General features: G+C 49.5%; 1 protein-coding gene across 2 annotated transcripts in view; it reads right to left on the bottom strand.

The window, feature by feature from the left end:
- The window catches only part of PIR (pirin), a 93,075-nt gene that overhangs the window by 49,844 nt on the left and 19,738 nt on the right, over positions 1 to 23,493 (bottom strand). For both annotated transcript variants that reach the window (XM_055123117.1, XM_055123116.1), the window contains 2 exons: positions 14,954 to 15,037; positions 13,802 to 14,008 (listed from right to left, as the gene is read on the bottom strand). In XM_055123117.1, coding sequence (XP_054979092.1) covers positions 13,802 to 14,008; positions 14,954 to 15,037 — 291 coding nt within the window. The remainder of the gene's footprint in view (positions 1 to 13,801; positions 14,009 to 14,953; positions 15,038 to 23,493) is intronic.

Raw genomic sequence — 23,493 nt, forward strand, 5'->3', positions numbered from 1 at the left:
AAAAATTAAACCATAGTTTTCTTCTTCGGGGAGCCTAGAAACACTGGCTCCTCATCTCTGCGTCCAAGTTATGTTCCAAAGGTGGCATCTATGTGGGGCTGGAGCGATAGCACAGCGGGTAGGGCGTTTGCCTTGCACGCGGCCGACCCGGGTTCAAATCCCAGCATCCCATGTGGGCCCCTGAGCACGGCCAGGGATAATTCCTGAGTGCAGAGCCAGGAGTAAACCCTGTGCATCGCCAGGTGTGACCCCCCCAAAAAAAAGCAAAGGTGGCATCTATGCTCCCAGTGCGGATGGTACCCAGAGAGAGCAGCCTGAGAGCATTGTGCCTTTGGGAAGATGCTTTCTCAGTTGGTTAGTTTAGTTCACGTTTAGTCAGAGATGGGGCTGTGGGGAGGTGACGGGAGATGCAAAAGAGCAGTTCTGCCAGGTATAACATCATTCAAAATGTTTGTTTTGTTTTGGGTGGTGCTCGGAGCTTAGTCTGCCCCTGCACTCAGGTATCTGTCCTGACAGTGCTTGGGGACCCGTACAGGGTGCTGAAAATGGAACCCGGGTCAGCCGCATGTAAAGCAAATGCTCTACCAGCTGTGTTATTGCTCCAGTCTCCCCACTCACGGTATTTGTAAAGGGCTAGGGCTGTGGCTTGGGGCCGGAGCACCTGCCTTGCATGTGTGAGGTCCCGAGTCTGATTCCTGGTGCTGCAGGAGACAAAAAGATATCACAAAGACAAAAGAGAATGAAATGTGAAAGCTGAGAGAGAAAGAGAGCTAAAATGACCAGAGAAGGTGCAGGGTTTTCAGATTTCATTCATTTCCTGCAGTGAAAGGAAGCTCTGGAGGCCATCTGGAGGCGCTGAGTTACCCTCAGAGTCCTACAACGGGCCATCTTCACTCATGCCATATCTTAGCTATTCTATTCCTCCTTCATCAGTCAGGGAAGTGGCTCCTTAAGATTTAGAGTGGCTGAACTGCAGTGACAGTACAGTGGGTACGGCACTGGCCTTGTCTACTGCTGGCAAGGGGTAGAGTCCCGGCACCACAGAGGGTCCCCTGAACCTCGCTAGCAGGGTCCTGAGCACAGGGCTGAACCAGAAGTAAGCCCTGAGCACAGCCAAGTGTGCCCCCAAAGGCTTAGATTTGGAGTACTTACACCTGTCCATGGCAGCAGAATTCTTGAAGAAGCTTCGAGAAACCAGAATTCTATCTGACACTGAACTTGCTCAGCACATTTTACTTTGAGTGTGAACAAACTATTCAAAAGCTACCCAATCGAAAGGATTCGTACTTTAGTCAAAATATAACACTACCGGTCGGGGCTGGAGAGATAGCACAGCGGGTAGGGCGTTTGCCTAGCACGCGGCCGACCCCGGTTCAAATCCCAGCATCCCATATGGTCCCCTGAGCACCGCCAGGGGTAATTCCTGAGTGCAGAGCCAGGAGTAACCCCTGTGCATCGCCAGGTGTGACCCAAAAAGCAAAAAATATATATATATATAACACTACCGGGCTGGAGCGATAGCACAGCGGGTAGGGCGTTTGTCTTGCACGCGGCCGACCCGGGTTCGATTCCCAGCATCCCATATGGTCCCCTGAGCATGACCAGGGGTAATTCCTGAGTGCAGACCCAGGAGTGACCCCTGAGCATCACGCTGGGTGTGACCCAAAAAGCAAATATATATATATATATATATATATATATATATATATATATATATATATAACACTACCAAATTTTCCGATCAATCTCCAGAGCTATGGGCAGTATAGTTTTATACACGCTGATATACAATCTTCAAAAGGCTGCCACTCACCACAATTAGAGCCACCACAGGTGAGCTTTGAATGCAACATGCATCAGCCTCTTACGGTGTCTGACGGTACGTTCAAATTTTCACTAGCATTCAAAAAAACCATGTGCTATGTTCCTGGTTGGGGGAAACTTATAATATGTCTGAAAAGTACAAGGTTTTAAGGAGCAGGAGGGCTGCTCCATGGCTTGGAAACCAGCCTCACATGCTGGGGGGAAAGGCAGCTCAGATAGAGAAGGGAACACCAAGTAGAGGATGTTGGAAGGACCTGTTTGGGTTGAAAGCTTCATGCCGAAAGTAGACCATAGACCGAACACGATGGCCACTGAATACCTCTCTTGCAAACCACAACACCCAAAAGGAGAACAAAAGGGAATGCCCTGCCGCAGAGGCAGGGTGGGGTGGTGGGAGATGGGGTGGGGGTGGTGGGAGGGATACTGGGAACATCGGTGGAGGAGAAAAAAGAAAAAAAGTACAAGGCTGACAGTCATAGGAGTGATGACAATGACATAGATCATGCCCACTAACCTTTAGTGAAGGTGACATCTCTGTATCTTTAAAATATTATCTTTCATTATGCTTAGTTGAACTTTCCCACTAACAGGGCAACAACGTCTGAAGGACAGGGGTGTGACTTGCAGCATAAAGAGGGTGCACACACAGTCTTCCTCTACGGGAAGAAGGGGGCTTGTCACCATGAACTGTCCTTCCTAGGTCATGAGGTCGGTGGGGAACCTCTGGCACCTTGCGCACACACCGAGAATGGTATTTCGGGGGTGAGTAGGCTGCCCTGGGCAAGAGCAATGTTTTGTCCAGCCGACTTGAGCAGATCCTGACCAGTTTGCTGGAACATTCCAAACTGTAAACCAAAGGCCAATATGGCAGCCTAGCCCAGGATGAAGTCTCCAAGCACATTTCTTCGGGTTCTCCGAAACACAACAAAGGGGCACGTCCGTGCCTGTTCACAGCCCTGACCCAGAAATGTCTGTGGCACTTATCTGCGGGCTGCGGCTGACCTGCGGGGGCTGCCGGTCGGAGTGGGGGAGCTCAACAGAAGGAACACTCTGTGCAGCTCTGGACCAGACAAGACAGGTCAACGCGCGCTCTCCCTCCTCCCCGCCCTGCAATCTCAAACCCCACTGAAGGGCAACGCAGTGTGAAAGTGCGCCAGCCTGGCCTTGGATTCCCCTCCACCACAGCAATTCCCACCCCTGCCTGTGTCCTGTGGCAACCCCACTGGCCTGGTGAGCTGCACCCCCTCCTCCAGTCGGGCCTCCCAGCCATCCCTGCATCTCTCATGCGGGCGTTTCCAACAATTCATTAGAAGACACGACATCCGCCCCCTTTCTTTCCCTCTCACCCTCACACCGTTCTCCCTCTCCCCGTCCAGCCTGGAAGGTACGCACGCTGCTGTGCTTGCCTCTCTCAAATGGCATTCTTTGGTGATTTGCCTGGTGCTCGCCTCCATCAGACTATGATTCTGCACACAGCAGGTACCTAATGCGTGCACAGAGAGCGCTCAAGGAGGAATGAGCCCTTGAATAAGATGGGAACTGGCCACCCAAGCAAGTCTCTGGGGCCATGATGCGAGTTGCGTGGGGGCAGGGCAGCCTGAGAAGGTTTCACTGAAGAGAAAGGATGTGAGGAGCGCCCGGAGACTTTGCTGCCATTTCCTTCCTCCCTCCCTGCCCCACGTACCTATTAAAATAGATTCACTGAGGGTCTTACAAGGTCAATTTATGTGTGGGGGCTAGAGATGGCTCAGTGGTTCAAGTCCCTGCCCAAGACCCCCTCCCAAACCTGTTGTGGCACGTGTTGAGCCGGTGCTGGCGGCTCTGTGTGTGATCCCACACTGTGGCCAGGACTGTGCGAGCACTGCAGTGAAAGGTGTAAGAGCCCCCTGTGCGCACTGTCCCCGAGTGTGTGAGCAGCCTGACTGCAACTCCAGTGAGCACCGTGAGCAAATGTGCGAGCACCGCAGTCAAGCTTGTGTGCAACCTCTGGCCACTGTAGCAGCATCCACAGAGGGATGGGAAAGGGGAACCATCAATGAAATAAAACCGTTTTTTTTAATGGAGAGAGGAGCACCAAGTAAATGATGGTTGGAGGAAGCGCTCGGGACAGTAGATGCATGTTGAAAGCACACGATGGACCCAACGTGATGGCTGCTTGTTACCTGTATTGCAAACTATGACACCCCAAAGGACAGAGAGAGTAAGAGGGATGGTGCCTGCCACAGAGGCAGGAGGTGGGAAGGGGTGGGGGTGGGGGGAAGGATACTGGGAACATTGGGGGTGGAGAATGGGCATTGGTGGAGGGATGGGCACTTGAACATTGTTTGACTGAATTGCAATCATGAAAGTCTTTAAGTCTGTAAATGTAAATTTCACGATGATTCATTAAAATAATTTTTTAAGGTTTTTTTTTTCAAAAGGGAAATGCAGCCAGTTTTCTTTGGGGTCATTGTGACTTTCTTAGGTGTGAATTCTTTGGAGCATGCTCCCTCACATCTAATTAAATGTGGCCCATAAAAATAATCTATGGAAATAAAAGCCAGAGGAATGTGAAATTGTTTTCAGAAAGAATCAAATGTTTACATCATTAAATGTCTTGAATTCCTAAAATAAAGTGATCATATTAGGTTTCCAGAAACAGCTGTACCAAGACAATGGCCATCTTTTTAAAAAATCAATGTCCATTTAATGTTTTATGTAAAATTAATCAGCAGAGTATTTTCAATTCTTTTATGTGGCAGTTTCTTGCACTAAGTATCCTGGATACTAAAAACATTATGCCATTGGTCTTCATAATATACATTCAATTGTTTCAAAAGTACAATGCTAACACACAAGTACTCACACTAAGAAGTGAGATTTAAAATGTTCCTGCTGCCTTTTTGCCTCTCGACTACATGTAACAGTATAGAGAACTCTATTTAAAAGCCCTGACTAGTAAAGAAGCTCTCAGCAAGGCCTTGTTGCTGATACCTTGACACAGACTTTAGGCTCTTCACTTGTTTCGGTTAGTACTGCATGTTAAGGTTTGGGGCTGTAGGCCCCAAGAGAGGGTATAGTGGGTAAGGTACTTGCCTTGCACATGGCTGACCCAGGTTCCATCCCCGGCAACCCATCTGGTCCCCAGAACCCACCAAGAGTGATCTCTGAGCATAGAGTCAGGAGTAACGCCCTAGCACCACCAGGTGTGGCCCCCAAAACAAAAACAAACAAAAAGAGAGAGTTGACATTGCCCTTGGCCTCCATTTATAAAACAAATTTACAAACAGAAGAGGAAGTGGAGGTACAAATGAAGTCTAGACTAGTGGTAGAGGTTCTGGGCACTTTGGTCGCTGTGGGGTATAATCTCTTTGAGATTAATACCAGAAACTTTAACACTATTGTAACTACGTTACTGAAATTATATATATGTATTTTAAAGAACTGAGGTTTCTTTGTCCCTTTTTTGGTTTAACATGTGCTCTAAATACGTGAACTTTTGCATCTTTCAAAATTCCAAGTAAGGAGAAAAAATACTGAGAAAGTCTCGGGGTTACCCTTAACTCCCCACTTCCCACATGCACACAGAGGAAACATTTTGTAGCACTGCGCCTTGATATCTATCACGGAGCCCTCGAGTGATGAAGGAAATAGCAGGAAAAAGTAGCCTTTGGAAAGGAGGATTCCTTTCTGCGAAGGTGCTGTGGTCAGCGTGCTCCTGACCTGGTTCTCCGCTGCCCACTTGGCACCTTTGCTATCAGGACGTGCGTCATCCTGCTTCTGCACCCAGCAATGTTCGTACGCATCGAAGTCAACCCCCAGTGCACGTCTCCCTGGTTTCACAAATTTATTAATGCTACTTGGAGTCTGGGAGGGAATGGGAGGGGCCTCCTGGGGGAGCAGTTCCCCCCACATCCCCAAATGAACAGCAGCCAACCCAGATGGGCCAAGAAAGGCAGGTGCTAAGGACTAAGGGTGACTAGGCAAGTTGGCCGAGTCCATGTGAAATGTGCTGGACCTCATCAGAGAAGGCTCATTTCCGCTGCTGCGAGGACTACATAGAAGGGAAAGATGTCTGGAGCATCTTGGTGGCAGGATTGCCAGAAACCTCCTTTCCTTTGGAGGACACGCTCTAAGAGCGGTTCTCTGAACGCCAAATCAACTCCATAGACTTAGTCAAATGAAGGCAGAAAGGATTGTTATTGGTGATACAATCATGAACAGGTGGCAGGGTGTCTCCAAAGGCATGTGGCCCTTCGAGGTTTCAGGACGAAGGGGAAGCTGGGAAAGGTGGTGGCAGCTGTTTCCGTCTCACTGCCACCCAGGACAGGCCGTGCATGCCAGCAGCCTGCCTTGGCTCGCAGGCCACCAGTGTTGGCTTGGTTCGAGGTCCCGTGCTGACCCACCGGCTCCCCAGTGGATGTGCAGGCTGCTCTCGGGCCGAGCAGGAACTGCCAAGGGCCCCCGTGTTGTGATGTCTTTTGAAACTAAACTGGGCAATGGCGTGGGAGTGCCCTGCGGAGCACTGAAAGCTCGTAAGTGTGTCAAACCCACCCTGAAATACCACAGCCTTGGATTAGGCCAGGCAGGAATTTTGCAAACCAGCAGGAACGTGGGTCTTGCAAACCAGCCTGTGATTCTTAGGTAGAAGGGCTAAAAGCAAACAGATCTGGCTTTTTTAATTTTTATTTTATTTATTTATTTATTTATTTATTTATTTATTTATTTATTTATTTATTTATTTATTTATTTATTTTGCTTTTTGGGTCACACCCGGCAATGCTCAGGGGTCACTCCTGGCTCTGCACTCAGGAATTACCCCTGGTGGTGCTCAGGGGACCAGATGGGATGCTGGGAATTGAACCTGGGTCGGCCACGTTCAAGGCAAACGCCCTACCCGCTGTGCTATCGCTCCAGCCCCAGATCTGGCTTTTTTAAACCTACTTCCTAAACCCTTCCCTTATTTGATTTTTTTTTGGTGGAGGGCATTAGGCCCAGGGCTTACTCCTGGTTCTGTGCTCAGAATCACTGCTGGTGGGCTGAGGAGACCATAGATGGTGCTGGGGATCACACTCGGGCTGGCCACATACAAGGCAAATGCCCTACCTGCTGTCCTAGCTCGCTGGCCCCCGTTTGTCAATTCTGAAACCCAAATGAGCTAATTGGGGGTTTTTCTCACCTCTCAGTTAACTCTACGAAGTACACTGTGGACATCCTCGATCTTTACATTGCCTACTTATTACTTTACCCTGCTTCTCTTTTATCAACCTTTGTTTACATTTTCACACTTTCACTAATGCACTCAAAAAATGATACCAGGGATCCAGGGTCACATCCAGCAGTGCTCCAGAGGCCCCGTGCCGTGATGGCTGATCCCTGGGCCTCATACGTCCTGGGCACGGGCTCTGCCACTGAAGCTATCACCTCAGCCCCCCAAGTATCTCTTCTATTTTGCTTTTCTGGGTCACACCCAGCGATGCTCTGGGGTTACTCCTAGATCTGCACTCAGGAATTACTCCTGGCAGTGCTCAGGGGACCATATGGGTTGCTGGTTTTCAAACCCAGGTCGGCCGCATGCAAGGCAGACGCCCTACCCGCTGTGCTATAGCTTCAGTCCCCCAAAGTATCTCGCCTGCCTTGTAGGTACTTGGCACTGCTTCTGGGGCACGGGGCACAGTGCTAAGAAAATCTGAATGGATAACCTGGTATGTTGGTTACTTCCTGTGGAAAGGGAATAGTTCCAATCCTGGTTGTCATCTAATACTTGAAGAGACAGCCTGCTGTTCAGGAGGGATGGTGTTATGTATATCCTGGGCCCCATGAACACTGTACAAAGCTTTTTTGTTTAATTTTTAAAATTTCACTGAATCACTGTGAGATAGTTACAAGCTTTCATATTTGGGTGACAATCTCACAATGATCAAACACCCATCCCTCCACCAGTGCACATTCCCCACCACCAATATCCTGGGTATACCCCCCCTTCCCCACCCTCCCCCTGCCTCTAAGGCAGACAATATTCCCCATACTCTCTCTCTACTTTTGGGCATTATGGCTTGCAACACAGACACTGAGAGGTCATCATGTTTGGTCCCTTATCTACTTTCAGCATGCATCTCCCATCCCAACTGGTTCCTCTGGCCATCATTTTCTTAGTGATCCCTTCTATATTCCATCTGCTTCTCCCCTCCACTCATGAAACAGTTTTCCAGCTATGGGGCAATCCCCCTGGCCCTTGTATGTACCGTCCTTGGGTGTCAGCCTCATAAACACTGTACAAAGCTTTCGCAAAGAAATCAAAGCAGCAAGTGGGGCTGGAGAGGTAGCACAGCGGGTAGGGCATTTGCCTTGTACTCTGCCAACCTGGGTTTGATTCCCAGCATCCCATATGGTCCCTCAGCATCTCCACAAGTAATTCCTGTGTACAGAACCAGGAGTATCCCCTCTGCATCGCTGGGTGTGACCCAAAAGGCAAAAAAAAAAAATCAGCAAGCAACTATAGAGGGCTTACCCCTTCTAAGCACTGTTCTAAACCCTGCGCACAGGGGGTCCAATTCCAGTTATTGCCTTTTTACTTGGGGGAAACAGAGGCCCAGCAAGCTTCAAGAATTCCCTAAAGTTAGTCAGAGGTGGAGCTGGCCTTGGACCGAGTCTGGCTTTCTTCTGACCCTGTCTCCTTCGGGTTTGCTGTGAACATACCAGAATCTCAAACAGCAGGAGGCAAGCAGAGGCATTTGTTGGGAAAAGAATCATGTTCCTCGGATAACTGGCAATAAATATCGCTGATTGATTGGCTGTCTGATAAGGATGGAATGGGGTTTGGAGCATTTCATACTCTCATGAAATACACATGTGATGCTGACCTTCCAGAAGTGAGAGAAACTATTCAAAGTATCCCCTTTTTATCTTGGTTCCCTCGAGGCCCTTCACTTTAGAACATGCTGTCCCTGCAGAATCTTGCTCAAGATGGATTGTGACTTTCCAGGCTACATCAGCATGTGGACACAGGGACATGTTGATCCTTAGAAATATCAAAAGAAGACAAAAGCTGCTAGCATCTTGCACGAAACCCCGCATGCCTCACTTTCTTTCTTTTTGTGTATGTGTAGGGAGGTCACTGTCACCCCGTGCTCATCAATTTGATCAAGCGGGTACCAGTAACGTTTCCATTGTGAGACTTGTTTGCAACTGTTTTTGGCATGTCGAATACACCACAGGGAGCTTGTCGTGCGGGTGGGATACTCTCGGTAGCTTGTCGGGCTCTCCGAGAGGGACGGAGGAATCAAACCTGGGTTGGCTGCATGCAAGGCAAACGCCCTACCACTGTGCTATCTATCGCTCCAGCCCTGCGTGTGGAGGTAGGCATTGAAATCCTCACAGGTTACTAAGACTGGCCAAGAACCACAGTGCTGGGTCCTTCGCCATCGTTCCCAGGAACCTAGCAAAGTGTCCCTCCTGAGTTGTCAGGTCCAGGGTTTTGGATCCCAGGAGGGTTAGACAAATCACAAATGGGTTCCAGGAAGGAGTGCTGGCATCACCCACAAATCTGTTTCAAATGCAGGTTCTCAGGCTGCATCCAGATTCTCAGAGTCATGATTGGTGTTTCAGGCACAGTCCCTGGCTTCCCAGCATTATCAGGTAAGCCATGGGGATACGGGCACCCCGGAAGTACCGGCAGCCTCGCTCGTTCCATTTCTAGATGCTCTGGCTGTGAGGAAAGCTACGGCTGCCTCTCTATTGGGCTGGGGCATGTTCCAGGCTCTCAGAAGGTCTGTTCTCTGCCTCCCCTTGCACTTCAACTCACACTGGTCTTCCAGGGGACAAATGAGCTCTAGTTTGTTTCTTGGAGGCTTCGAGACTTTTCAATGAGCAGCTACTATGGCATCACAGAGAAGCAGCACTGTTTCTCATGTGATCCCCACAGGACCCCCAAAATAAACAGCCAATGACCTCTTTAGTAAGCAGGAGAGGATGGATTACCTTTTTCCACATCATAGTAAGTCCCTTTAGCATAGAAGACTGAGCTCTCTGCTCAGTTCCTGCCCAAGTTAACATCAAGTCATCAAAGTACCAGTGCCAACAGCTCCCATTGCGGGGCGTATAATATGCTTGGTGTTGTCTGCACGCCTCAGCATGTGAAAAACTCATTGAATCCCCACAGCAAACCTATTTTATGGGTGAGAATACTCAAGCACAGAGAGGCCAAGAGGCTCACCCGAGGCCACACAACAAATTTATGGTGGGCATTTGAATCCTGCTATCTGATAACCACAGCACCACACTGCTTCTCAAAACCTACATTAACTGTTGTCCAGGGTGCCAGGAGTTCCTGCCTTGTTAAAATGCTTTCATGTAACGGATGGAGTCATCTACTTAGGAGAATGTCCTTCAGCTCAGAGACTTCCGACAAGAACAAGAGAGACACCAGGACATTATTTTGCCATGTGAAAACATTACTTCTGGTTTCTAATTTATGGTTGCCACTGCAAGACCACTTGGTCTGCAGCATGGAGGTACTTTGCCCAAGTCCTCCTGCCTGCAATTAGAACCAGCCTCGACATCATAACTGTACGGTATTTCCTAGATATGAGAAGCAGCTGTAAACATCTGAGATTCAGCAGAGAGTTGCTTTTGCTTCTCCAGCCAATCAGGACTCCAGCTGCCCTGTGTGGCTGCAGATAGCTCAACTCATTCTGGTCAATAAGGTCATAAGGTCAATGCCAAACAAATGCTAAAACAACTGGGCAAAAGCTTTGTGTGTGCTCGGCCTGAAGTGAAGAGGAAGAAATCTTGCAACTTCCTCAGTATCCCTGAAGGCCTGTCCCTAGAACCCTGGAGTCCTGGAAACACAGAGCGACAGGCACCGGAAATGAACGGAGACATGTTGGTAAATGGCTGTCCCTGGCCTGAGACCCCCACACACACTGAGCAAGTGTCCTCACAGGACTCCCAGAATCACAACCAAGGCTCCTTCTGCAACGGCAGCGGAAGTCCAGGCCTGGCGGCCAGCCCAGGGCACCTAGTCCTTCAGGGTGAGGTCGCACCGGAAACCCAGGGGCAAATAATGCTGTCACCCAGACACGGTGCAGCTAGAGAGCTGTGGGTTTAACACGGTCTCTCAAATCCACAACTGCCGACCAATAATCAGAACCAACCAGAAGCATGAAGGGCATCCCTTTGTGTAGCCTCTGGTAGCTCTTGTCCAGTCATTATTTTTCCCCCGCTCTGTTTATCCTATCCGCCTGGCTGTAGATAAACAGAAGTTAAATTTACATTAATTAGAGCCTTTGGATAGTGCTGTCCACGGGGAGAACGGCCAAGTGGTTTGAGTGGAATCAACTCCTGGTGGCAGGCGTTGTTAGGGCCCCCGGATTCTCCCTGATCGCTTTTAACCATATCTGTGTCCCTCTTCCCAGACTCAATGCCTTTAAACAGTGGCCATAGAGTAAACACATTCGTCCTTTTTTTCACCCAGGGTGGGACAGGGGCCTTGACCCAAGACTGCCTCCCTTCCACAACCTGCTTCGTTTCCCTATTCCCCTAGGAACGCTTCCTTGGAGATCACTTGTATAGGAATCCTCAGCCACCCCTCACACCAACCCCGACCCCACTCGCCAGGACCTCAGATGGGCTGAGCTGAAGAAGTGGGCCTCTTCCTCAACAGTTCTGGGCTGCAACTGACACGGTACTTTTTGTGCCCTGTTCCGTCAACAAACCTCTCCATAAGCTCTAGCTCATACAGATCTTGTTGGATTAAAAATGTGGCACCCTAAATCTAAATGTGAGAGAGGTTCAGTTGAGAAGAAAATACAGGGCACGCTGTCCAGGGGTTAGATATATGTCCAAAAGTATCATGTTGAGTGAAATGAGTCAGAAAGAAAGAGACAGGCATAGAAAGATTGCACTCATATGTGGATTATAAAGTAGCAGAATGGGACACTAACACCCAAGAGTAGTAGAGGTAGAGATAAGAACCAGGAGGTCTGTCCCACAGCTTGGAAACTGGCCTCACATGCTGGGGGGAAAGGCAGCAGAGACAGAGAAGAGAACACGTAGTAGAGAATGTTGGGAGGACCCACTCGGGTTGAAAGCTGCGTGCCAAAAGTAGACTATAGACCGAACATAATGGCCACTCAATAGCTCTATTGCAAACTACAACATCCAACAGGAGAGAGAACAAAAGGGAATGCCCTGCTAAAGAGGCAGGGTGGGGTGGTGGGAGGGATACTGGGATCATTGGTGGAGGAGAATGGGCACTGATAGAGGGATGGAAACTAAATACAAACATGAAAGTTCATAAGTTTGTAACTATACCCCAAGGTGATTCACTAATAAAAATAAATAAATAAATAAATAAATAAAATAAAATATATATCCAAGCAGATGTGTTTTGGATTTGGGGCCGCACCCAGTGGTGCTCAGGACTGACACCCAGTTCTGTGCTCAGGGATCACTTCTGGTGTGATATAGGGGCCCATTTGAGGTGCCAGGGATCGAACCCGGGTCAGACATGTATAAGGTGAGTGCCCTACCCTCTGTACTATCGCTCCAACCCCTGGTTTGTTTCTTGACTAGATACAGAAGTTGTGGTCCCACACGCTAAATGGAATACTATACTGCTCTTGATTTATTTACTTATTTAATTTTCTGTACTCAGGAATTAACCCTGGAAGTGCTTGGGGGACCATATGGGATACCAGGGATCGAACCCGTGTTGGCTGCATGCAAGGCAAACACCCTACCCGCTGTGCTATCACTCCGGCCCCTTATTTAATTTTTGGTATCTGGGTCACACCCGGTTGTGCTTAGGGCTTACTCATGGCTCTTCACTCAAGAATCACTCCTAGTAGGGGCTGGAGCGATAGCACAGCGGGTATGGAGTTTGCCTTGCACGCGGCCGACCCGAGTTCGATTCCCAGCATCCCATATGGTCCCCTGAGCACCGTCAGGAGTGATTCCTGAGTGCAGAGCCAGGAGTAACTCCTGTGCATCGCGGGGTGTGACCCAAAAAGAAAAATAAAAGAATCACTCCTAGTAGCCTCAGGGTCACCCTCTGGGGTTCCGGGGACTGAACCTATGCCGGCTGCATGCAAAGCAAGCACCTGATTAGCTGTGTTATCACTTTGGCCCCTATTTACTTAATTTACTTCTGCAGCTCACTCATAGTCTCATGGGCTATTCCTGGCTCTGTATACAGGAGTGATTCCTGGCAGTCTTTCGGGGAACAAATGTGGTCCTGGGGATTGAACTGGGGTCAACGACAGGCAAGGTGAGTTCTCACTTGTACTGTATTTCTGTTCCCTGCTATGGGGTTTAAAAAGATGATTGTGCCTTAGGGAGAATGCAGGTGGAGAGTGAAGTGATGACCTCAGTGGCATAATGCCAAACCCAGTGCAGTTCCACTCCTGGGTAGAAGATGAAAAACTGAAGCAAAGTAAATGGAGAGAAGCAACAAACGAGGGAAAATGAATAGAGGTAGGTGATGTTTGGGTAGAGGGATGTGTGGGGGGGATGGGATGGCTGTGGAACTGTGGTGGTGGGAATGGTACAATTGCACCCTTAGTGAGGTGGGGAGTCAAACCTGCGAAACTCCACAATACTGAAAACCAACCATCAATCAATGAGATCATTTTGTAAGAAGGTGGTGACACTGCGGTGCGACTAGCAGCCAAACGGTGTTGGAAGGCAGAACACATGGCTTGCAACCAGCCTTCCAAGAGTGCTCCTGGGCAGAGTGTGGGGACACGTCGTGTTAGATGGACACTGGGCTTCCTGTGTGTAAAATGTGCGCTCGGGTCTCTCGAGCCATCTGCCAGGAGCCGACGAAGCGCTTTTGGACCAATTTCCCTCACGAGCTGACATCCTTGCCCTCCTCCCCCACCTCTGGAAGCGCCTGCAGGAAACTTCTGGGTTCCCCTTGGTTCCCGCCACTCCTGCAGCCAGTCCCTCAGGGAGACAGCTCAGGGCTTGCCCCGGCGCACAGCAGCACCCGGCTTACCTGCACCCCCAGCGCTTCTCCGGAAATGACAGCGACGGTCACTCCATTCTGACTGGGCTTGGGGATTTCGGTACTTTTCAGCTCCTGGTACTGTGGCTCCACCATCTTCTCGGAGCTGCGCAGATTCACCCAGAGCTGCAGGCCATGGGCCGGCTCCTCGGAGCAAGGCATCTCGGCATGCAGGATGCCCCGGCCTGCCGTCATCCACTGCAGGAGCAGAGCAGCGAGCTGGTGAGCTGGGACCCCGGGCCCACCCTCACCACCGCCCCATCCAGGCAGCTCCGGAGTTGGCGCGGGCCCTGCACACGTGACCCAAGTGGAGACGAAGGGGCCACACTTGGCTCTCCGCACACCAGCAAGCCATTAGCAGGGCTCCCTCCACCTTGTTTAGTGTAGGGAGCACAGCCGCGGGAGCAGCAGCGCTCAGGGATGGGAGGGGGGATGGGGAAGCAGCTGGCCACCATGTTTGGCCCTTTTGCTTCTCGTGCCTTTGATTGTCACATGCCCGGAGACACTGTCATGACACTATCTTTCCTCTAATAAGGAACGACCCCTGGAAAGATCCGATGCAGTGGCCAGACTTACAAAGCCCCCAAGGCAAGGATGACCCCCAACGCTTCCTGCCGTTTTCGCTGTAAGGTGTTTCCGATGAGATTAGAATGGTGGCCGGGGTGGCAGAATAATCGCTGTCTTAAGTGATCAATCCCGCGAAGAGTAAGGGGCCCTCACATGTAGCAGAGAGATCTACAAAGTGGGCGCCTGCAACTGGGACATTAAATTTAGCCTCTGGGGCATCAGGTACGATCGTGAGCCGCGTGGCTTCCGTAAAGGCTGCGGGGGAGATATGGCAAGGACAGCCCTGATTTCTGGGTGAGGGATGGAATGGAAGAGCGGGAAGAGGAGACGGTCTCTTTTGAGAAGAATGAAGAAAACTGCCTGGGATGGAGCTAAGGTAGGGGTGAAGGTGTTGGGGAGGAACTAAAAGCAGAGGGAGAAATCCAAGAGGCCGGCTGAGTGGACACGTTCTCAGAAGGGAGAGGCTGAAGGGGCAGGGGGAAGGAAAGTGTGGATAACCCGGAAGTGTGCATGCCCAAGCTAATGCCCCCGAGGATGACCACCCCCCCCATGGCGATCCCTCGGCTCTGTCCGTACCTGCAGGTCTCCTGGGTTCATCTGACCGAAGTGTCCGCAGAAGTCTTCATGGGCCATGCTGCCCCCGTCCAAGAGGTAAGAGACCTTCACGAAAGCAAACAGAAGAGAAAGTAGGAATTGGGCAGCGGTGGAGAATGGTTGGCTTTTTCCATTGCGTATGGGGGGGTGGGAGGTGGTTTGGGTCCCATCTGGCAGTCCTTGAGGGGTGCTCCCAGCTCTGTTTGGGAGTGACCCCTGTTGTTGGTTTTGAGAATTGAACTCAGGTCCTATGGATGTAAACCGAGTATCTTAAACCCTGAACCATCTCTCTGTCCTGGTTCACTTTTTTTCCCACTGCACATCTGTTAACATCTGTGTCAGGGGCAAGTCTGATGACAGAACAGGCTGAGGGAATGGCTCTCTGAGAGGACACAGACGCCCAGACGACGTCTCTGAGAGACTCCAGTAGGAGCCCCTTGCTCTGGGCAGCTGCAGAGAGTGCTAGAACCCCCAGGATGCCGAGAGGTGCCCTCTCCTCTGCTCAGGGCAAAAGAGAAGCCGCTCCACTCCAAACAGCAGGGGTCCAAAGGTCCTGGTCTCCCAGCTGTGTGGGATTATAGATTTCATGTCTCTACGCCTTCCATTCAAAGCTGGTGTGGGAAATCCCAAGAAAACATCTTTCTGATGCCAGGTGCACGCATGCGCGCGCGCGCACACACACACACACACACACACACACACACACACACTCCCTCAGTACTCCATTCATGCTTGGGAAATGCCATCAAATAAAGTCAGAGAAACAGAAGTCAACATTTCCAGAGGCATATCCAAAGCAAGTCTAAAAGTGGCACGAGGGGCTGGAGCGATAGCACAGGGCATTTGCCTTGCATGCGGCCGACTCGGGTTCGATTCCCAGTATCTCATAGGGTCCCCCGAGCACCGCCAGGAGTATATGCTGAGTGCACGAGCCAGGAGTAACCCCTGTGCATCGCTGGGTGTGACCCAAAAAGCAATAAATAAATAAATAAATAATAAATAAATCACTGTTATCCAGTTGCTCATCGATTTGTTCCAGCGGGCACCAGTAACGTTTCTCACTGTGAGACTTAGTGTTACTGTTTTGGGCATATCCAATATGCCACGGGTAGCTTGCCAGGATCTGCAAGTCCTATGAGAAATTTCAGTCGGCCTAAATAGTTCTACAAGGTGTCTGCAAAAGCAGGCTGTTCTGTGAGCCGGGTGCTGCTCCTTACCTCAGGCTCCCGAACATCCTAATGTGGGTAGAAAGCTTTGCTCGATAGTTTTTGCCCCAGCTGTCCTAATGTCCTCTGCCAGGGTTAAAGGATTTATCCCTTGCAAGTTTGGAACTTTTTTCACTTCAGAATTCTATTTACACATTATTATGTGGGCTCACAAAAAATGCACTGTAGCATCCCAGCATCTCTTGTAATTATGTAATTATGTAAGCCAGATCCAATTTTTGCTCAAAGACCTATTCACCCAAACATGACAATTTAAATCAGTATTTACAGTGAATAATTATTTTTGCCACAAATTGAAAATCTCTAATACCACAAAAAAGAACAGTGGCAGCATAACGATGTTACACAAGAAAGAAAATAACCATATACCCCAGAGGTTACCAGAGAGAAAATGCTTCTGAAGTTCTCAACATGCATAATTTGATACTGCCATTTTCACCAATTAAACTATTTCCTCCTCTTAACAAGAAACCACTATATATGTCTAGCTTGGGCTATTTTTGCAGTTTGTGATTTCACTTCATCCTGTAGTATAAAAAGTAGACCAAATTCCTCTTTTTTATAGGATGAACGATCAAAACAGTGTTTTCACTGTACCACTGTCATTCCATTGTCCATCGATTGCTTGAGCGGGTGCCAGTAACACCATTCATCCCTGTCATGTGCTAGTGTAGCCCAATGGCATCTGCTCGCTCCAAAAACATGAAGAGCAAATACATCACAGGTAGCTTGCCAGGCTCTGCCGTACAGGCAGGATATCCTTAGTACCTTGCCAGGCATTCCGAGAGGGGTGGAGGCTTTGAGCTTATATAGCTGAGTGGGAGATGGTTTTTGGGTGTGGCTCCCACATACCTAACTTTTGGCCATTTAATTTCTTGGAAAACTTGACCCCAAGTTGTTGGCCAAAGGCACAGCAGCAAATTTTGGGTATTTGGAAGTCTGAAGGCACCATCAGGCTGCTGATGCACTCACCCCACAGGTACAGGATGACCTGCTGGCTGCACCATAACCCTCACATACACATATCCAGGGAAATGTGGGTCGTGGCTTAGTGGTGGCGTGCCAGGCCAGTGTGCGAGAGGCCTGGGACCAATCCCAGCACTGCGAAGGAACAAATACAAGGAAAACAGGGCAAATGCTTGCTGAGGGATGACAAGCGAGGGGTACTATGGACATTTGTTCTATTCTTACAAATCGATCTTCAAAGGTTAGACACATTATTTGTAACGTCTTCCTTTCAGAAAAATGCTAAAGTACTGAAAGCTGTTATAGTTTCCTAATGGTGAACAGATTTGAATACCACCTATGCAAACAGCGGATTCCATATTCTTAGCATTCAGACACCATGAAGGGCGATGTGTTTCTCATCCTGTAGATTTTTTTAAAGGCAGCAGATACAATGAGTCATTACAATGGGTTTGTTTAAATAAAATTTTATCAGTCTGGGTCGGACATGCATGGGGGGCAGCCGGAGGGACGCAGCACACCGTGGACAGTATCCTCCCCAGCAGGAAATACTGCAGGTACATTTTCTTATCTTGCTTCCACTTTTCAGATAGCTTGAATTTTCTGCAAGGGCTAGTTTAGTTTTGGATAATGGAAGCATCCTTCTCGTTTGGAGAAACAAGGCCCGTTGGCCCTACTCTGCCGACAAAAAGGGTACTATGCTCTTTTCCGTCTACTGCACAATGGTGGGGGGAAACTTGGTCCCTGCTGCAGAAAGGTGGGGGGGGTAAATAAGAAGGCAGTAAGATGGAAGAAGAACTAGAGCCTAGAGTAACAGCTCCACGGGAAGTATGAGGATACTACAGCTCCATCGGATTCAATGTGTGTTACCAGTGGGAAAATCTGGAAGTACCCTAGTGGGCACTTGGGGCACAGTTAGAAATAAGCGCTTAGGACTCTGTAGGGGGCTTCTAAATTGAAGAGGACAAAGAGGAAGCTTGCAGGCCCTAAGCAGCAGCAGGCCCCGGGCTGTTCTTATCTGTGTTAACAGCACCAAAAAGAAAGAAAAATGAAGCATTTTTCATTCTGTTCTGAGCTGATGCTCCCCTCTGGGCTCTCCAAGGAGGCTCTTTCCAACTCGATGCTTTTCCATCCCCAAATAGTTTTCAATGATCCAAGCTTAGGGGGCGTTGGAGTTATTCATCATCTGAAACACTGTCCAGCGACTTTGCAAAGCAAATTGTGGTCAGCATGACTCACTGAAGATGCATGCTTACACGGATAACACGAGTGCGGGGGCTTGCGGGTGGAGGTATTTGTTTTCCCTGCAAAAAATCAGACTTTAGAGAGCGATTCCAATGGGTTTGACAGGACCCGACTGGTGGCACCCCCCCAAACACACTCCCCCCCTACCTTTTCCGGGTGCAGGCATTCACTACGCCATAGCCGCAGAGAAGGCACCGTTTCTCCCATCTCGTATACAGTAAGAGAAGGCTGGCTAATGAAGCTTTCCTGAGTCTTTCAAGGCGAACTTCTACCATGACACCCCCAAATCACACTTCCATCAGTATGTGTACATGTGTGTGTGTGTGTGTGTTGGGGACATGGGATGCCTTGGTTCACAACCAGGGTTTCACTGTCCTATTATTGTCATTTATTGGCAGCATCCTCTAAATCCGTGCCTGCAGGGGCTCTGTTTAAGCTCAAGCAGTACTGCTGAGAGTTGACACAAGCCAGACGATTTGTTAGGCCACGGTGCAAGCACAAATGCCGGGAGCGTTGCCACGCGTGGCGGATGGAGCTGGCTGCGTAGCGCCTGATCGCTGGGGGACACTTGCAGTCTCAAACCAGGTTTTTCTGAAGGGTCTTGACATGCTTCCTGGATCTGGTTTTTTTTTTTTTTTTTTGCTTCCTTTCACTCATACATAGCCCGAAACTTCTGCCTTCCTGATCAGTTCTTTCTCTGGGGGTTTAGGTACTGGAGTGGGAGAGAAAGAAGGATGTGGACTCTCCCAATAATAATGAAAGAACAACTCCCCTTGCCATGTAGCATTTAGGAATAGTGCTGCTCATGGAGCTCGGAATTAATTTGGAAGAAACAGCAGCTTGAATCATATGGTTGGCCAGATCCTTCTGGCTGGTATTTCCAAGGGAGAGTGTGTTGACCCATGCAGTGTGGAATGTGCAAGGCTCTTTCCAGAAGAGAAATCTCAAATCCTAGATGAAACCGTGTCTTCTTTCCATATTCGTTTACCCTAAAATAGTGGGACTGGGTTTTCCTAAATGGTCATTCAGTAGGAAAAGAAGGAGAAAAAGGACAAAAACTTGAGTTGGGGTCAAGTTTTTAACCCCTATGAGAGAGGCCTACAAGGGACATAGAAGGAAATGAAAGTAACTAACAGGGAGTCGGAGTGATAGCCCAGCGGGGAAGGTGCCTGCCTTCTATGCAGCCGACTCAGGTTCGATCCCCGGCATCCCACATGGTCCCCTGAGCATCACCAGGAGTACTTCCAGAGTGCAGAGCCAGGAGTAACTCCTGAGCATCACCGGGTGTGACTCCCAAAATAAAAAATAAAAGTTACTAACTGGTCTCCAAGATAGAAACAGAATCATTGGATGCAGATGAAAATTCAGCCCCATTTTTAGAAGTAAAAATATTTTGAGAATGAGCAATTACTGAGAAACCTGGACCACCCCCCCCTCCAATTTCACTTTTCCTATTCAACCCCATAGGACACCTTAATGAGTGCCAAAGGATTTTTCACAAAGGAAAAAGAGGTAAATAATGTGGTTCAGGCATTTGGCTAACAGGCACATTCAAGTAGTTGAAAGTGCTCTTGGGGGGACTGGAGCAATAGCAGAGGAGGTAGGGTGTTTGCCTTGCACATGGCCCACCTGGGTTCGATTCCCAGCATCCCTTAGGGTCCCCTGAGCACCGCCAGGCGTAATTCCAGAGTGAAAAGCCAGTAATAACCCCTGATCAGTCGTGTGTGACCCCCAAAAGCAAATAAATAAATAAATAAATAAATAAATAAATAAATAAAGTGCTGTTGGGGCTTGCCCTGCTACAGGGAAACAGTCCAGACTTGATTCCAACTTTCTGGCTGGAATCCGGGGACTGCCATTCCCCAGGTTTCAGAGGTGAAGTCTTTGACCTTCGGAGGCTCAGCTGCTTCCCTGACAACCATAATCCTGGAGGTGATGCATGTGGTGAGGGCTACATGAGCAAACATGTATCAAATGCCAAGCACTTGGTGATCTGTAGGAAAACATTGGTTTGTCCTTTCTCCCTTGCACAGGGAGCTTAGGTTTATTGAGTCACACCCATCACAGTGCTCCTGAGTCACTCCCATTCCTCTGTGCTTGTCCATAACTTCTCTCTGCTCTCGTCCCGAACCAGTTAACCAGCTTTACCCCCTAAGCAGATTCTGTTAACTTGTAAGGTCAGATCCTTCTAGGACACTGAACTTGTATTGTAAGTTAATATTGCCTTTCTCCTCTCCTTATATCTTTTGAATAGTTTACTTTAAAGCAATGTCCTTCCTGTATGGACAAAGGAAGACAGTTAATATTCTGCTTTTGTAACTTGGGAGCAAATTGTCTCCAAACAATCCATACTCCAGGGCGTCTGCTTCCTTGACTGAAGCTGCCATTGCCCTTAGTTCCTAGCACTCCAAAAGCAGGGTCCCGACGAGGGACTGAAGGGACCCAGGGAAAGCTGTGAGAACCCTGGCATCAATATGAGCCAGCCCAAAGCACCATGATACTCAACTATAAGTTGAGAGCATGGTCATGGACAGATGCTGTCATGATCCAAAAGTAACAATGAGATAAGGACCCTGCTCAGGATAGGAAAGACTAATCTGGCCTGAGCACTGTAGTCTGAGATCGAGGTGACCACAGGGGAGCAATCCTATAAGCTTAATGTATCTCTTACTATGTCCATACAAAGTGATTAATATTATGAATGTTTATATGTTTGTTGGACAAGGAGAGGAGAAACACACCTATGGGATTCCACACTTGGGTGGGTCGTCCTGCTGAATGAGTATCTGTCCTAGAAGCAGCTTCCCCCGAGAGAAAGACTTTATCTCTGTTGATGGTATGACCACACCTATGTGTAGTTATTACCGTAACCCCTCATGCTTTGGGATTTAATAGACTGTAAGAGGGGGCTGGGGGATCCAGAGCGAGAAGGAGATTGAAGTGGGATTGAGAAGGAGAATGAAGCAGCACGAGGGAGGGAGAAGCGGGAGGAGAATCAGAGGAGAATGGAGATGGGAATGGAGTAAACTGCAACTGACACCAACAAGCCTGGCCCTCGTTCCCTCCTTCGTCCGCCCATCACCATCAACCTCCCCGGGGTGGGGGAGGCAGACTGAGACTACCGACTGCAGGCGGGGAGAGAGAGAACCGCTGTGCGGCCCCTTCGTATTTTAGTTTCAGTAAATACACAGTGATCAGTAAGTCTGAAATCAACATATCTGCCCTGTTCCCGGGGGCAGAAGCTCCATCAGTGGGGGCCCCTTTGTGCTTCCTGGGATGCAGTTCTCCCCCAAGATTCTCAGGGTCTCCTTCCTCTCTTCAGTCTTCTCTCCAAAGGTCACAACCCAGCTCCAACCAACGCCTGAGAGTGTCTGCTCTGTGTGTCTGCCTGTTGTGTCTCTTCACAGCTTTCTCCCCTGGGCACGCTACATGAGAGAGGATCATTGGGCAACCTCCCTGAATGCAAGCACGTGCTGGATCCTCATCTAGATGGGTGCCTAGTGTGGCGCTGGCTGACAACATTTGGTGGCTGACCAGGCCAGGGGCAGCATCTTGTGTTTGCATGGCCTCTCAGGCATTATAGGTCATCTTATCCTGGGCACTTACGAGCTTCCCGTGATTGTGTGGCCATGCTGTGCTGTGGTGAGACTAGTTACAGAGCAAGGACCTAAAGCAGGGGCTGGAGCGATAGTACAGTGGGGAGGGCGTTTGCCTTACATGTAGCTGACCAAGGTTCGATTCCCAGCATCCCATATGTTCTTCTGAGCACTGCCAGGAGCAATTCCTGAGTGCAGAGCCAGGAGTGACCCCTGAGCATCGCCGGGTGTAACCCAAAAAGCTAAAAAAAAAAAACCTAAAGCAACATTTTCCATCTGAGGGGGGAACAGACTCGGGGTCTTTCACATGCCAAGGCAGGTGCTCTACCATTTGAGCTGCCTCCCCTTAAATTTTACACTGTTGAGGGGCAGAGTCTGGCTCTTTCTCTGTGTGTGATTTCTTGCGCTCACACGGTTTTTTCATCTCCACGGTCATAAAAATATTTTGAAAGAAGAGTTTGGGGCTGAATGCCGATGCCTGTGGAGAGCAGTGGGTGTGTCCGGGACAGGTGACCGGCCGGGACAGGTGACCCGAGGGCTTTAGGGGAACTGACCATCTCTGAAAAAGACCCTGGGCAGGGAGACTGCACAGGTCCCCGGGCAAGCAGCACCTCTGTCTCGTCCCTGGCTCCACAATGGTCCCCCAAGCCCAGCAACAGCAGATGGGACCCTGCAAGTGCCCCCTGAGCTCTGTGGGAGGGCCCTGGGGGTCCCCAGCACCACAGAGCCCTCACACCACCACACCTTGCGCCCTTGCTGGCTTAGAAGCACGGTGGGGGGTGGGATTCCGAGCCCACTGAGTACCGCTTGGGAGAGGGCACCCACAGAAAGGAGACGAGCTCCTGTGTCTGGTAACAGGCGGAGAGCAGGCCTCACCATCCCTTGCCCACTCTCCAACATCTACCCCGTCTACTAATTTTCCTTTCACTTCGAGTAAAATTTCTGGTGTGTACATGAGCCTTCAATGACAATCACACTCTCGAATGTTTCTACTCAGGTGAACCAATCACAGACTACCTCAGAATCTTCTCAAAGTTTCTCAAACCCCAGGGTCATAAATACCCTTCTTTTCTTTTTCCTTCCTTCCTTCCTTCCTTCCTTCCTTCCTTCCTTCCTTCCTTCCTTCCTTCCTTCCTTCCTTCCTTCCTTCCTTCCTTCCTTCCTTCTTTTTTGGGTCACACCCAGCGATGCACAGGGGTCACTCCTGACTTTGCACTCAGGAATCACTCCTGGCGGTGCTCAGGGAACCATATGGGATGCTGGGAATCGAACCCGGGTTCGCCGCGTGCAAGGCAAACGCCCTCCACGCTGTGCTACTGCCTGTGAACACCCTTCTTAAACATACACATACACACACAGCTCCTCAGGCGTGAACCCTGGCTCCCTGGAATCATCAGGCTGGCTTCGGATGGACACACTGTTCATGTCCATTGTTTTGCCCCCCACGTTTCTCAGAAAGGCCTTCCAGAAACAGTGTGGAGTAGTGGTT

Source organism: Sorex araneus, chromosome X, assembly GCF_027595985.1.
Source record: "Sorex araneus isolate mSorAra2 chromosome X, mSorAra2.pri, whole genome shotgun sequence".
NCBI classification, from domain to species: domain Eukaryota; kingdom Metazoa; phylum Chordata; class Mammalia; order Eulipotyphla; family Soricidae; genus Sorex; species Sorex araneus.